This window comes from Equus przewalskii, chromosome 18 (assembly GCF_037783145.1).
Source record: "Equus przewalskii isolate Varuska chromosome 18, EquPr2, whole genome shotgun sequence".
In the NCBI taxonomy this organism is placed as follows: Eukaryota; Metazoa; Chordata; class Mammalia; order Perissodactyla; family Equidae; genus Equus; species Equus przewalskii.
In genome coordinates this window covers 7,774,299-7,790,811 of record NC_091848.1, presented here as the reverse complement: position 1 = coordinate 7,790,811, position 16,513 = coordinate 7,774,299, and the positions used below count along the sequence as shown (strand labels likewise).

General features: G+C 32.2%; 1 protein-coding gene across 1 annotated transcript in view; it reads left to right on the top strand.

Moving 5' to 3' along the window:
* The window catches only part of SI (sucrase-isomaltase), an 84,527-nt gene that overhangs the window by 34,410 nt on the left and 33,604 nt on the right, over positions 1-16,513 (top strand). The window contains exons 20-25 of the mRNA XM_070582175.1: positions 423-547; positions 2,180-2,268; positions 5,554-5,603; positions 6,353-6,523; positions 8,481-8,636; positions 13,729-13,935. Of these exons, the coding sequence (XP_070438276.1) occupies positions 423-547; positions 2,180-2,268; positions 5,554-5,603; positions 6,353-6,523; positions 8,481-8,636; positions 13,729-13,935 (798 nt within the window). The remainder of the gene's footprint in view (positions 1-422; positions 548-2,179; positions 2,269-5,553; positions 5,604-6,352; positions 6,524-8,480; positions 8,637-13,728; positions 13,936-16,513) is intronic.

The following is a 16,513-nucleotide window of genomic DNA, read 5'->3' as shown; positions in this document are numbered from 1 at the left end:
GTTGTGGTATGCGGGACGCTGCCTCAGCGTGGTTTGATGAGCAGTGCCATGTCCGCGCCCAGGATTCAAACCAACGAAACACTGGACCGCCTGCAGCAGAGCGCGCGGACTTAACCACTCAGCCACGGGGCCAGCCCCTGATTTTTTATTTTTTTGAGAAAGTTAACTTATTTTTCCCGTGCTTTTTTTGGAAAACTGAAAAATAAATGTTTTATTTAAAATTTAGAGAACGTATTAATATTCATTTAGATGACATGAATTGCCCATAATAAAAATTATTTCTATGTGTAAATTTTAATTCTTGTTAAATGTGGCTTAAAGTCTTCACTAATAACAAAAAATCTTTTTAACTTCCAAATAAGTTCCGAATCTTTTTAAATTCCAAAATCCTTACCTCCAAATTTTTAATTTTCGAATTTTAGGGAGCAAAAAGGCCATGGAGAAAACAACGTGTCAATATGTATCTTCCAGCAGACAAAATAGGATTACATCTTAGAGGAGGCTATATTATCCCCACTCAAGAACCTGCTGTAACTACAAATGCAAGGTAAATTGAAAAATTAACTGAAATCTGAAATATAATTCAAATTTTAATATTTCATATTTTTCTTAGGAATAAAAGATTGATGTTTAATTCCCCACCAGAAGATATTTTACATATGGAGGGAATTCTTAAATATAACCATCACAGTTATAAAAAGAAGAATCAAATTATGTATATTATTACAAATTTCTTAATTTAAAAGTGTACATAATTAGAATAGAAATTTATTTCCTATGTCAAAAATTTACTGACATTCTCTATAGAATATGTGTAATTAAAGGTAATTGTTGATTCTTAATAAAAATATGACATATTAAAGTAAGTTATATAATTAATAAAACTGTCAGTTGTTACATATTTGGAGTTTCAATACATAAATGTCACAGTGTTTTTCTTTCTGCTAAAATGTTTTAATTTTAAGTTGGTAAATGAGGTGGATATTTCTGTTTAGGTGAAAACAAGATAAGAAGTAAGTTTTTCAGTAAGAATAAATTCTAGAAATATTTTGAAAAAAAAAAGAAACTTGAAAATTCTGGTGCTCCATCTTGCAGCATTCATTCTGGGTACAAGGGCACAGAAGGTGTCATATTGAAGCCACTTATTTCCCCATATTCTGCAACACCCCAACAGAAAGTGACTCTCTGTTCCTTGTCCTGTTGTATCTTCTTCCTAACCTTAAGAATATTTGGAATTATATTGCTTACTTTTTCTTGTATGTGTTGTGTCTACTCCCCTAGACTATAAATTCCATGAAGGCAGGGACTTGACTTTCTACTTCTTTAGTCCCCAAACCAATAATAGTGTCCAGCCCCTAATAGGCTCACTATTTTCTCTAAATATTTGTTGAAGGAACAAATTCATGAGTGAATGAATGTGTGTTAGTAATTTAATTATTTTGGCATTCTAGAATTGAATATTTTTATACTGTAGCTGTTTCATGATTATGTTCTCAAAAAATTAGTTATACTCTAGAGCTATATTGAACAAGAGAAACATGCATGTTGGTGAATGCATGCTGGAAAGAACATATTCTGTAGAGAGCAGTTGCCTGGACTGGATAGCCTCAGGGGCACTATTTTAGGTTTAAAAACCTATAGTAATAAATAACTAAGAAAAATAGTTTTATTGATCATGTCTCATTTCTCACGATAGAATTAGTTTCACTTATAAAATTATTAGAGATTCCAATAAGCACTTAAAAAAGATTTTTATATTGTACATTTCATTATTTTGTATATAAGATGTAGCCCTGATAAATCACAATTTATGGTTGATATGTAGCAAATACATGTTGAATTGAATATTCATAAGATATATTTAATTTTTCTTGTTCAAACTGAAATATTGCTATACTGCTTCAATTTTTCTGATGTCTTAGTCTCCAAGAAATTTTAAATTGTATCTATATTCATGCCTTTCATTTATTTTCTAAGTACATAAATTATTTTTCTCATTGAAAAATTACCAAGTATATAAGCATGAATTTTATTAATATCAATTTTATCATGTGACTGCAGAACTAGAAATCTGTTAGGTTGAAATGACTTATTTATAGGATATTTCACTATTTGTTTATAATTTTATTTATTTATAAATTTATTTTTAATCATATATGCACCCAAACTTACTTTACAGCCGACAGAACCCTCTAGGACTTATCGTTCCGTTAGATGAAAATAACACAGCAAAAGGAGATTTTTTCTGGGATGATGGAGAAACTAAAGGCAAGTCTCAAAGTGATATGCTTTTAAATATTCATTCTGTTGATGGGAGATTTCGCCTTTCTTGGTATAAAGTTGTCAGTGTCGCAATCCAATATACACTTCAGGATAGATTTGGAGAGGGCTGATAACCACTCTGAGTTTTTTATAACCAGCATTTCAATATATATATAGCTTACATCTGTTAAACATACCTAGGTGTTCTGGATGAAGCAATTAGCGAATGCCAAGAATTCTTAGTGATTTCTCAAGGAGCCCTCTCTTGGCCTCTGTTTTGATATTATCATGTGATTGCTGTGCTCGTATATTTTTATCTCCGAGCAGGCAAGGTCTCCTAGGCAACGGCCCCTCCTGCTCCCGATATAGATATCCTGTCTCCATCTGTGCCCCCAGGTGACCGCACCTGTCTTAGGTTGCCTCCCCCTGGAGGTCTTACCGTCATTGGCTGACTGGCCTTCTCACCCTGGGTCACAGTTTGTTGGCAAGCCTCTTCCAGTGATTATTAAGCCTTCCTGCGTCGGGGGGGGGCTACAAAAGTCACATCTGTTTAAAAAATATCACATTTTAACTTTTGATTGCTGTTTTTTATCTATCTCAGAGTTTTAGTATACCTTATGAAATTAAGGTTATTTTACAAAATTTAGATTACTTTATGAAATTTAAATTAATTGTTATTTAAATTATATATATTTAAAATACTTAAAACTAATTTGTATATTGGTTCATTGTAAAAGCCTTCAACAAGTGTAGGTATCTTTGTTTATTAGATTGTTATTTTTAATTAGCATAGTTATTAAATTCACAGATATACAAACTGAATCATATTTTCAACTGTCTTAAATGATGCTAGTTGTTAAAAATAAAATTTTTTATTACTATAAGTGAAAAGGAAGCAAATATTTAAGGCTTTAGTTAATTAATGAGAAGTTATTTGAGGTAAGAATACCATATAAATGTTTCAAAATTTATTTCAATTATTAAGTTTCTTTAATTTTATACCGTGAGCTCCAAACTTGAGAATTCAGTACACCAAGTAAATAAAAAAAGAGCCATTTTTTTCTAATATCTGTTTATACCGTAGTAAATTTATCTGTTTAGATTTCATTTTTTATCCCATTTCTTTTAATAGAAAGCTCTTAGGTATGTGTTTTATATATGTGTGTATAAAAAAATTATAGTTTTGCTTCTGTTTCCTTCACTGCTTCTCAGGTGTGTTAAAGAATATTCTATATACCTTTATATGTATATGAAACATCCAAATATCTCTAACTTAACTCCAAGAAGTAGTCTATGTATTGGTGTGCTCCCTTATAATTTCAAAATAAATCTATAGGGGCTGGCCCCATGGCCAAATGGTTAAGTTCATGGGCTCTGCTGTGGCCGCCCAGGGTTTCACTGGTTCAGATCCTGGGTGTGGACATGGCACTGCTCGTCAGGCCATGTTGAGGCTGCATCCCACATGCCACAACTAGAAGGACCTGCAACTAAGATATACAACTATGTACAAGGGGGGATTTGAGGGGATAAAGCATAAAAAAAGAAAAGATTGGCAACAGCTGTTAGCTCAGGTGCCAATCTTTAAAAAATAAAAAAAGAAAACTATAAAAAAAAATTCTTGTTCTTTTTTAAGTCTTGTCTGTCAATGAAAATGCAAATTGCCACAATACATCTCCTCCACCTACAGTCTTCCCCTTGTCAGTTGATGGTAATTTCAGCTTCACAAGATGCCGAAAGCCTTAGAGTTGACTCTTCTCTCTCACAACCTAAGAATTTCTCTTCATTCTACCTTGATCTGGGTTCTCTCATCAGCTCCACAACTATCATCACTATGTTTCACTTTGGTTACTATAGTAGCTCCATAACTGGGCTCCAGGTTTACAGCTCTTGCCAATCCCCTTTTACATTCTATTTACAATCCAGCAGGTAGAGTGATCCTTTTAAAAGATGATTCAGATCATCTCACCTCTCCTCAAAACCCTCTAATGATTCTCTGTTTTAGTCAGTTAGAAGCCATAGTCTTTACCAAGCACTAGAGTACTCACCATGGTCTGTATTTTTTGCATGTGTGCACATACAACATGCACACACATACACAGAATTATCCCTTTCTGCTCTCCACTTCTCATTCTACTCCAGCACAGGAGCTTTTTTGCACTTTCTCAAATACCTTAGAGTTGATGCACACTAGGGTGAGCTCTTCCATGAGAATATATTCCTAGCATTTACTACATAGAAATTCTGTAAAAATGGATTCCAGAAAAAATAAATTATTTGTAATCATCAATTAAAAAATGTTGTTAAGATAATACCTCTGTTGGTAGTCTATAGGACTTGATTTTAAGGTTATTCTTATTTCTCATATTATGTAAATATTCCCAAATATATTCCTTTCTTTCTGCTTGTAAAAATTTGTATTGATATTTTAATTTCATATAAAAAGAAGGTTAAAAGTATGGGAGAGATATGATATAATCAGGCATATAATATGGTAGCTATATAGTTATGTGTTTTGAAAAGTTGAAATCAGAATTTTCTGAACAGTCAATTTATAAGTAAATATGCAAACAATAAAATGACCTTCAATTCATGTGCTGACTCTAATTATATTTTCTAGGATTAAAATTATAGGTAAATTAATGTTATTGAAAGTACTGTTTGTAAACCTTAGGATTCCCTATACATTTTTACTCTGCTTCTTCCTAATTACTTTGGTCGTAATCTTTAGTTTCTCTGTTAAACAAATATGCTGATTAAAAACTTTTATTACATAGGTGGTGCAGAAAATCATTGACATTTCATTTTCCTCATTAAAGTTCATTTCAATCTTTAACATGTCTTCAGATTTACTTTCTTCCCTCAAATAATGAAAAAACGTTAAAAGATGCAAAATAAAATTGTGGTATGCCTTGTATTCCCAAGATAAACTGAATGTTACATGGTTTAGTAGAAAGAGATAAAATATCATTAAAAATATTAAATTTATAATTTCATATGTTTTACTATGTTTTGCTATCTCTGAATTTCCAGAAATATTTGACAGTCTTTTAAAAATTCAACCAGGCAAATATGCATTCATACCTTTAATTACTGGGAAAATAAACTATCAAGATTGTTTTGTTTAGATATAATTAAAAACCTTAATTTAAAAAGATAATCTGTTTAATTTGCCTCATGAATAAACAGTATCTAATTTTTTCAAATTTCTTAAGTGTATTATTACTGTAAAAATAGAGCAAAGAATTTATCATTACATTTTCATCTGATAATGTTATTTTTTTCCCATTTCAGATACCATAGAACATGGCAACTACATTTTATATACATTTTCTGTTTCTGATGTAAGCATTCTCCTTGGGCACATAATTAAATGTATACCTTGGTAGTGTGTGGGTTATGCCTTTATTGTGGATCTTTTGGGAAAAGATGTTTACATTTACCTTCAGATTTCAATGGATATAAATTCAATAAGTTATAAAATTAAATTTTCAAATTAAAGAAATTTTTAACTGTTTCCTTAAATTTTTACATTTAAATGTAATAAATGAGTTATGATGATGAAATTAATGCACAGAAATCTTCAGACTTCTTAAAGTACAATGTCTGGTTTAAGCAACATGCCACAGGAAAGTAATCTCAACATATACAAAAATGTTTTAAGACGTCAGTCACAGAAATACTTGTCATGGATTTTGAATGAGAATGAAAAATCTATGCATAAGGTTAAATTTTGAATAATTAAAAGCAATCCTTTTTGTAAATGTTAGATTTCTTCATATATTCGTTTTTTGTCAAACCTAAGTTCTTCTTCATCAACAGTAGTGCTAGAATGAGAAGGGACACATATATAAGTTGCATCATGAGTAATTTAGGTTATCTCTGAAAATAAATTTTGTGGCATGTATACAAAAATAATTGAAAAGAGTTACTAATGAGTGCATTTATATATGCTACTTGGATGTGGAGAGCTGGCTGGCAGGCGTGGAGGGAAGATGATTGGTTCTCTTCTTATTTCACACCTGTATTGTTATTTCAGGTTTGTATCTAATGACCTTCTACTTAACATATAATCCTCTATACTTTTTTTCAGAACAAATTAGGTATTATATGCACACATTCATCGTACCAGGAAGGAACCACTTTAGCATTTGAAACTATAAAAATCCTTGGGTTGACAGAGACTGTTACATACGTTTTAGTGGGGGAAGAAAATCGACCAACACAGGCTCACAGCAATTTCACTTATTATCCTTCCAACCAGGTAAATACAATTTTTAAAATATTTTAGCTGTCATACACTCACACATTTAGCATTATGTAACCACTCAGGCTTTTGGTTTTGTGATTTTTTTTTTCTTCCTGACATAGCTTTCTTTCTATCTTTTCTTTTTGCTTCCAATATTCCATTTTAGGTCGTTCCAACTAGTATTTAGAAATCAACATGAAGGGGCCTCCTTGCTACTTCTCCCTCTCTATTTCATTTTATCTTGTATATGACTTCCCTATGCCTAATTTTTTTTATACCATTCTCCTACCCTGAACTCTAACGTACTCACTTGTTGCATACAATAAAGATTCTAAATGTTTTAGCTTCTCATTTAAGACTCTTTGAGATATTAATTTAATCCACTCCTTCAGTCATTCTCCCTGCTCTTCCTTCCATGGACACTCAATGTCCTCAATATATCTTGTACTGTTTTTCTTTAAATTTTCGTTTATATTGTCCCCTTCTAGTACAAGACCTTTCTTATCTTGTAATTTTTGTCTCTTTTAACAGTTGTATAGAGAAGGAAAATAAGTCACAGAATTGGGCTCAAAGATCACCCCTGCAGTCTGTGAATTTAAACATATTAAATTAATCTCATTATCTCAGCTTTCTCATCTGCAAAATGTAATATTTAAATCCTACTGTGGCTTTGAGTAATAAATTAATGTATTTAAAATGTTACACAATAATAACATAAAACATGGAAATGATTCTTACTGGCATTTACTTTTTCACCATTCGTATAATACTAAATTATCAGTGATATCAGCATAAATAAATTCTAAACTGTTTGAGATATAGAACATTTTCTTAGAGTATTTTTTGTCTAACTCCTAAGCCCTCTGGCCCAGAGTTTTGTCTTAGCAACTTTTATAAAAATATGTATTGGTGACTTATTTTGTATTTAGTAAATATACTATAATTTATATATTCCTAGAGCTATAAGAATTAATCCCCATAAATTAAATGAAACAGGCTTATTGAGAACTTTATGACTCTAACAAAAATTATCAAGAGGGTATAACACAAAAATCATTTTATTTGGGTTTTGCAATCTCAATTTATATCTGTTTGTTTTTATGCTTATGTAAAGATTTACACAGTCACTATTAGATACACCTTCTTAATTCTGCTGTGCTTAGACTGATCTTTATATGAATTTTCATTCCTGAATATAGACTTATGAAATTAAGTTGATATCAAAAAGTAAGTCATGCTGATGAAACTCGGGGATAATTTTTGCCCATGTTATTCGCAAAGTATATAATCAATGACCAAACATAACTTTGCAATGTTCTAATAATAGGAATAATTATGTTTTAGAATATATATATAACTATCCTCTCATCTTTTGCATAATGCCATATTATCTCCTCTCTATCTTGTCCCTCGAATATTGTAAGCAGTGGATAAAATTAGGGACAGAATTAAAGAAATAAGCATTCAACTCCTCTGACTCTGGGAGCCTCCAGATCAACCAAAGTGGTCACCTTTTCTCCCTGAGGGAACAAACATTTGTTGCAAACCTCCTCAGATGCTCCAGGCTTTTTCCTGGGTGCTTTACATGTCACATATCGTTCAGTCTGTATAGCAACCCCTTTAGTCGGGGTCATTGTCCCCATTTTAAGGGGGACAAATTGATAGACAATTTTCATATAGACTCATGAGTATTAAACGACGGAACTGAGCATTCAACTCATGTCTGGATTTAAAGATAAATACTTTTCATCAGTACTCTACAATTTCCCCTAGTTGTCCTGTCTTGAGGCCCTAGCCATTTCAGTGGCATGACACGTCTTCTTCTTTCCAGTCTGTTCTTTAAGTATTATATTAAAACTATTAATGATTTGATTTGAAAAATTGCTGTGGTTGAGGCATTTTATAAATGTTAAGTATTTTAAAATTATCCAATGGTCATAAATATTCTTTAATATTTTCTTTGTTTTCAAAGAGTCTCCTAATTTACAATCTCAATTTTAACCTTGGAAGAAATTTTACCGTTCAATGGGACCAAAGTTTTCCAGAAAATGAAAAGTTTACTTGTTATCCAGATGCAGACGTTGCAACTGAAGAAAAGTGTAGACAACGTGGCTGTCTTTGGGAACCGGTAATAAAAATGTTAATTATGATTCATAATACGACTATCACATAAGCATTTGAATGTAAACTTTGTATATTATAATTTTAATTCTACAACATAGAAACTAAATTCATCTAGAGAAGCATTTGGAATTTGAAATTAGGACTTCTGATAGACAGTTTGTATTTATCTTAATTAATTCTCCAAAGACATAGCTTAGTAAATGTCAGACTAAATGCATGTGTGAGTTGCTTTCTAGGCACTTTGGATAGTCTAACTTTATTTCATAACACAGTACTCCATTTGTTGCTTTCTATGAGGTGTTGAGTGGGGCTGACTAGTTTAAGTGAACAAGGTGTTATGCCAGTAAGGGACAGTCTTTCAAAAGCATTGTCTCAAATTATAAAATTTCTGAAATTGATTGATGGTCCCTGTCTCTTCCTCTAAGAGGTGATAATGTGTGGTCAGTTAATTTGGTCATCTTTTCAACAGAATGATGAAGGCTATTGATGGCAGAAGTTTTAACAGCAAATGATATGGAAAGTGTCCCCTCTTGATATGCTTATTTTTCAAGTTCTGAGCTTTTGGTTACATCATTGAGTTTTGTCAGCAAAAACATTTATTTCACATAACCAGAAAAATAAATGCATGTGTTATACCACTGAGGAGAGTCAAGACATGTCTGCCAGCAACTTCCCAGAAATGTCTGTGCTTATATGAGGAAGTACATAGAATGTGTGCTACCAGAGAAATTTCTCCCATTCCTGTCCATTGCTTGATAAAGCAGCATGATCTTTACCATTAGGAATGTTTATGGAAGAATAGAAGATAAGAATTGAGGAGGAGAAAAGATCCTGAAATCAATAAAAGACAAATAGTGAAGTATATTTCCATGCCTACAATATCTTCTCTTTAAATTGCAGCTCTGCATTCAAATCCATGACCATGCCCCATTGCATTCAGTGCATGTTCACTTACTTCCGTTATCAAAATGAATCTAAAGGATGGGTACTAAAGCAAAAATAACTTCTAACAAGAAAATGTGAAAAATTTACTTTTCCCAGAACTGCTAGTATTTTAACACCTTACAGAATGTGAGGTCAAATAAATGAAGCTTTACCAATGAATGCCAGGCATAAAGAAATCCATTAAATATGATGATTTAGGGTACAGATAAACTTCCTTATACTTCTTTAGATGATACTGTTTATTCATTGATTCATTTGATAAATACTTATTGAAATCTACTGAGTTCTAGGCACTGTTTTAGGTGAACAAGAGAAGCAAAACTTTCTTCCCTAATAGAGCTTATATTCTAGTGTGGGAAAACAAACAAATAAGAATAAAATTATGTGTTATGTTAGATAAGTACTATGGGGAAAAATAACACAGGAAAGGAGAAAGGGGAAAGAATGCCAGCAGTGTAATTTTAATGACTGGACAGGGAAGATTTCTTTGAGAAGATGACATTTGTTAAAAGAAAAAAAAAAAAAAAGAGAGAGAGGAAAGAAAGAAAGGAGGAGCATAATATTCCAGAAAGAAGAAACATCAGCCTGAAGTACTTTGAAGTAAGAATGTACCTGGTATAGTCTGCAGACAACAAGGAGGCCATTGTGTCTGAAACAGAATGAGTGAAGGAAAGAGCAGCAGGAGACGATAGTATAGACATATGGAAGCAAATAATATAGCTCAATCACTTGGGCCATTTTTAGGATTATGATCTTTACTCTGAGATGGAATGCTCCTGGAGACTTTTGAACAGATAAATGAGAAGATTAAACTTCCATCTTAATGGGACCATATGGCTTCCGTGTTGAGAATGGACTGTTAGAGGATGAAGGCAGGGAGACCAGGAAAGAGGCTGTTGCAATAATCAGGGTAAAATATCACTGATAGAACTAGAATCAAAATGTATTTGTAATAAATTACTGACTTCTGCGTGTATTTTTAAGATAAAGCCAAAAAGGTTTGTTCTTTGATTGGTTGTGGAATATGAAAGAAGCAAAGAATAAAAAATGTCTTCAAGTTTTTGGTTCGAATAACTGGGAAAAAGAGAAAGTTGATATTAACATAGATTGGGAAAACTGTGGAGGAGCAGGCATGGAGGGAAAGAGTTACGTATAGGCAGATGAAGGTGTAGATGTCCAACACAAATCCAAGTGCAACTTGCCAACTGTGAGATGTATTTAAACTAATGAAATTGAGAATTTTATATCACAGATAAGTTATAAAATTCAGAGTCAGCATATACACAGTGATGGGATAAAGCCATGTGATGGTATGACATCATCAAGGGAATGAGCTTGGAGAGAAAGGGAAAAGTTCAAAAAGTAACCCAGAGTCATTCCAACATTTAGAATCAGGGAGTTGATGAGGAACCTGAGAAGACACTGAGAAATAATTAGCTTGAAAACAAAGAAAATGCCGGTTCCTGGAAGCCTAGGGAGCAAGGCATTTCAAGACGGAGAAAATTACACTTATAAATCAGTAAGATAAGAAGTGAAAACTAACATTTGGACTTGGCAGCATGGTGGTCTATGGTAACTTTTACGAGAGAAATATTGATGAAGTGCTGGGAGTAAAAGCCTGGTTAGAGTGAGAGTGAAAATTCAAGTGAGAATGGAGGGACAACTGGAGATAGAGTATGGTGAAATTTTTATGTTTTGTTCTAAAGAAAGAACAAAAAGTGGGGCAATAGTTGGAGAAATTAGTGAGGTGACAGTTTCTTTTGTTTCAGATGAGAGAAATAAAATTGGCTTATGCCATTGAGTGTAATCTATAATGAGTACAATATTAGAGATTCAGGAGAGAATATTGAGAATTGTAAGAGAAACATCTTAATAGGACAAGACACGTAGAGCTGAGGGCACAAATGAACTGGTTCACCTTAGATAGAAGCACAGGAAGTACATATCTTGTAACAGAAGGTGAAGTGGTAGGTGAGTAGAGGTGGTGTTTTCTTCTGATTTTTGTTCTGTTGATTTTGTTTTCACACTGAAATAATAAGGAAGACCATTAGGGGATAATGAGAATAGGGAAGGATTTGCTGGTGGTTGGAGAAGAAAAAAAAATACCATCCAGTGGTGTGTGATAGTGAATGAACTAGGAAAATGTAGTATGATTGCACCATTAGGATCCACTCTAACTTTCTTGACTATAGAAAGGGAGAGCTGTCTGCATGATTGGGTATGTTTCTCAAGCCATAATTGTAGGCATTGAGAATGTAGATGGTAGATTTTTTCCCAGGATTATTGTTTTGCAACTGAGAACATGAATGCAAGCAAGGGGCATAGGGATTGAGATTATATGAAATGGTGTGATTTAGAAAAAAAAAAAAATGTTTGTTAAGAAAGGAAGTGAAGGCGTAAAGGGGTGAGAGACAAGTAATGGTTGGGTTGTGTGGTTGCTCTGGTGTGGTCACTCAGTGCATGAATGCTTAATTTGCCTAATCTGATTGGAAACCAAACACTGAAGAAAAAAATGATGCTTTCTCAATGCTTAATATAGCAAAGAATTGTTGACACTTCCTAAATTCCTGATAATGCAGAAAAAGAATTATCTAGAATTTCTTAGTACCTCTGTGATTCTTCAAAATCATCACTGTATTTACCTAATTTCACATTGCTACTTAAAGCTCACATCAGATCACATGAACTCTGAGGTTCCTGTTGCTCTAATGTCATCTGAAAACCTCAGATTTAAAAATCTCAGAAGTGATATTCCAAGTGGTAACTTCTCTACTTCTAAAACATAGAGATGTGTGGAGGACAGGTTTGAGTACTGAAAAAACAAATTACTCAAAGATATATTTTAAATTTAATCAATTAGACCCTGCTTGGGTAAACCAAGTTTTAAAAAAAATTATCTGTTGAATATTAAGCCTATAGGTCCTTACACTGTTTTTGTAAATTAAGTAACAAGATTATTTTCATCCTAACTACAAGAATAGGAATGCTGATGACCTTTCAATAAGAAAGACAAATGAGAACACTTACAGAATGATAAAGGGGAAGTGATACTGGGTAGAAAGATAGCTATGAGGGAGACATATACAGACTTTGCAATTTTCTAAAGTCAGTTATATTCCTGGTTCTATTGGTACTCAATTTCTTGCATTTGGAGTGAGCACTGTAGTAGTCCTATCTGTTAAGGATTGCTTGAACCTAAGAGTATACAAGACCTAAAATCTGATTTGGTTAAACAAAAGAGGATTTATTTTTCTCTTACAAAAAGGAATCCCAGGTCTAATGTGCTGGCCTCTCAATGTCATCAATGCTCTATATTTATCATTTGTTTTTCATCTTCAAGGTTGCGTTACACCTTCTGCCATTATATTTTCGTTCCATACCTGGAAGGTGGAAAGGCAAAGGATATCCTAATTTAACCACCTTCCACTCTTTTCTTTTAAGAACGTTTTGGGGTCATATACAACTTTCTCAAAAGAGATTGAGAAATGTAGACAGGCACACTGCTTCTTCTAACAATATAAGAAAGGTGGGAGACCGGATTGTGGTAACTAGCCCTCAATGCCACAGTTTATCATTCTTTTTCTTAGCTCCTAGCTTCCACTCCTATATAAACCAATTAGCTCTGATCTTTGGCCACAGTTCCTATTTCAAATACTGGTCAGGATATAACTGACCGGTATAAGGACCAGTCATGAAATAAGGAATAATATAGTTTCATTGTAAGTGAAAGAAAAGAATAAGTACATGCCCTTCTGATGGTTTATGTAAAGCCACTTTACACACAAAAGGCAATAGTCAATATGAAGAGTAAGAACAAGCATGGGATCAAAATTTTTCAGTATACTTAATTTTTGCAAAGGTAACACAATCATTCTATTTTCTGAATTGAAAAGCTATGCCACTTGATCCTTCTGCTCTACTGGTCAATCTTTAGAGTCAAAATATAAGTATGCTTGGTAACATTTTAGAACATGGTACCTGAGGTTGCGTAATAGATGTTTTGTATTGTGATTGCAATTTTATTTTAGTATTAAGCAGTAAAATTTGTAAATCATACAACATGTGATTAAACATGCCTACCTTATCTTTTTTAAGAGTCAAATATTGCAGTGCTTCCAATTTCTGGCACTGACTATCCATTGTGTTTTTAGAGTTCTTTTGGATCCAGAGCACCTGACTGTTACTTTCCTAGAGAAGACAACCCTTATTTAGTCAGTTCAATTCAGTATTCGTCAATGGGTGTAACAGCTGACCTCCAGCTGAATACTGCAAAAGCTCGAATAAACCTACCTTCTGAACCCATCTCAACTCTTCGTGTTGAGGTGAAATATCACAAAAATGATATGCTGCAGTTTAAGGTATGTTTAATACAAACAATTTCAATGCATGACTTATCTCTCATGACAGGAGATTTTCAATAGAATAGGTGCTTGATTTTTAATATAGTATTAAGGATTATTAATTGGATTGAAGACATTTTGATTTTATAAAAATAAAGGTTTTGTTTCCTACACAGCTCATAGCTAGGTGCACAATAAATAAAGCTTCTGATTTTTGCTAACTGGGAATAATTAAACATATAGTGGCGATTTAAAAAAATAATTTAAATTCTTGCCAAAAAGCTAAGTCACCTAGAATTGAACTATGCTGGTAGTTCCATGAAAATAAACAAAACAGAAAAAAATAAAACAAGATGCTTACTATTTCCATTATTTTAAGTAGTAATCTGAATTTTATGACCAATGCAATAAGACATATAAGAGAAATAATTTCTTTCAACAGGCCACACTTAGCAGTTTTTTTAACTTAGGAGCTCAAATAAATCCATTAAGAAAACTATTAGAAATTAAAAGAAAGCTCAGCAAAATGAATGGATAGAAAATAATATCTCCAAAAAATAGTTTACTGTATACTGTCATTCACTCTATAGAAGCTGGCAAATTCCATTAGATAAATCAAATGAGGAAAATCATCAAATAAACAATTAAAATATAAAAAAGCATAGGGGTAAGTTGACTGTCTATAGGGGAAAAATGCTATTAAAAATGTGTCGATAGATATTAAGTGTTAAAGTCCTAAATAAGACTAATTTTTTAAAGTTAACTCATTTTAGATTAATTGATGCTTTTAAAGTATTTACATAGAAATCTAAATGGAATATTTTTGAGATTTAATAAAATAACCATTACTTTCATGTGGAAGAATAAATATATGACAATGGCAACAGTTAAAACTTAAGAAAAACAGAGGAAGAGATAAAATTTACAAAATTCAAACAGTATCAAACTGCAGTTAGAATTACCTGAAAGTTTATTGAAAAAGAATGGCATAAAAGATGTATATGTAATATATATAAATATATATATATATATATATATATAATATAGAGAGAGATATAAAAAATACATATGTGTATATATAAAATAAATCAAACAAATATAGGCCCAGAAAAAAAATTAGGTACATATTTATCTTGTATCTGGCTAGTAAAAGACTTTCAAACCACACATACAAAGGCATAAATCTTGTCAATAAAAATTTATATATGTTGTTACTTAAAAATTAAATGTTTCATCCTTTTTTATGGTTGAGTAGTATTCCATTGTGTATCTATACCATGTCTTCTTTATCAAATCATCAGTGGATGGGCACTTAGGTTGCTTCCATGTCCTGCCTATTGTAAATAATGCTGCAATGAACTTAGGGGTGCATGGGAATTTTGGAATTGCTGATTTCAAGTTCTTTGGATAGATACTCAGTAGTGGGATGGCTGGAAAATCATCCCATTCACAACAACATGGATGGACCTTGAGGGCATTACGTTAAGTAAAATAAGCCAGATAGCGAAAGACAATCTCTGTATGACTCCACTCATATGTGGAAGTTAAACATGTAGACAAAGTGAACAGACTAGTGGTTACAAGTGGAAAGGCAGGGGGTGAGGCGGGCACAAAGGGTGAAGTGGTGCACCTACAACATGACTGACAAACAATAATGTACAACTTAAATTTTACAATGTTGTAAACTATCATAATCTCAATAAAAAGTTAAAAAATTTAATGTTTCAGTGTCAACAAACACTATAATCAATTAGAAGGCAAACAAAAATGGATAAATATCTGACATATATATGACAAACAGCAAGCAATTTCAACTCATATGATCAAGAAAAATATTGACCTCATAAGCAGACATTTAACAGAATAAGAAATAAAAATATTAAAATGCACTCATTAAAAATCAAAGGAACAAGAGGCAAATTCAAAGTGGGAAACCTAAATGTTGGCTAATGATGTAGAAAAAGGTCCATCCTCATTAGCAAGGAAATAACTGACAATTTTTGGAAAAAAAGCACTTTTAGCAGTATAAGTAGTACATAGTAGTATAAAGTAGCATAAGAGTACAGTTTTTGGTGAGAAAATTAATTAGTACACTTCTTCTGGAAAACAGTTTACTAATAGATATCAACGACACTACAAATGTTAGTACACTCTGACCTAATACTATCTCTTCTAAGATATGTACTGAGGAAATAGAGAGATGAATAAATATGAATTAGCACTAACATTCATTGTCAGATCATACATTTGACAAAAAATATTGAAACAACTTCTATGTCTAATGTGAAGTGGTAAATAACTTTCTATATCCACATAAGAGTATATTTAGCGCTAAAAGTTTTCTTTTTGAAGATTTCTCATTGTATGTCAAAATGAATTACAAAGCATTAAAAAAAGATAAAGTGTAATACATACTTTGATCCACATACATATATATATTTATGTATATGGAATTCTATATAGACATATGGGCCATGGATGCAGAATTAGGAATTATATAAACAAGAATTCTAAATATTCTTGTTTGAATCAATATTTAAATTATTTAATGATATTCATATGAAACTTCAGCACTAAGAGCAAAATACATCTATTC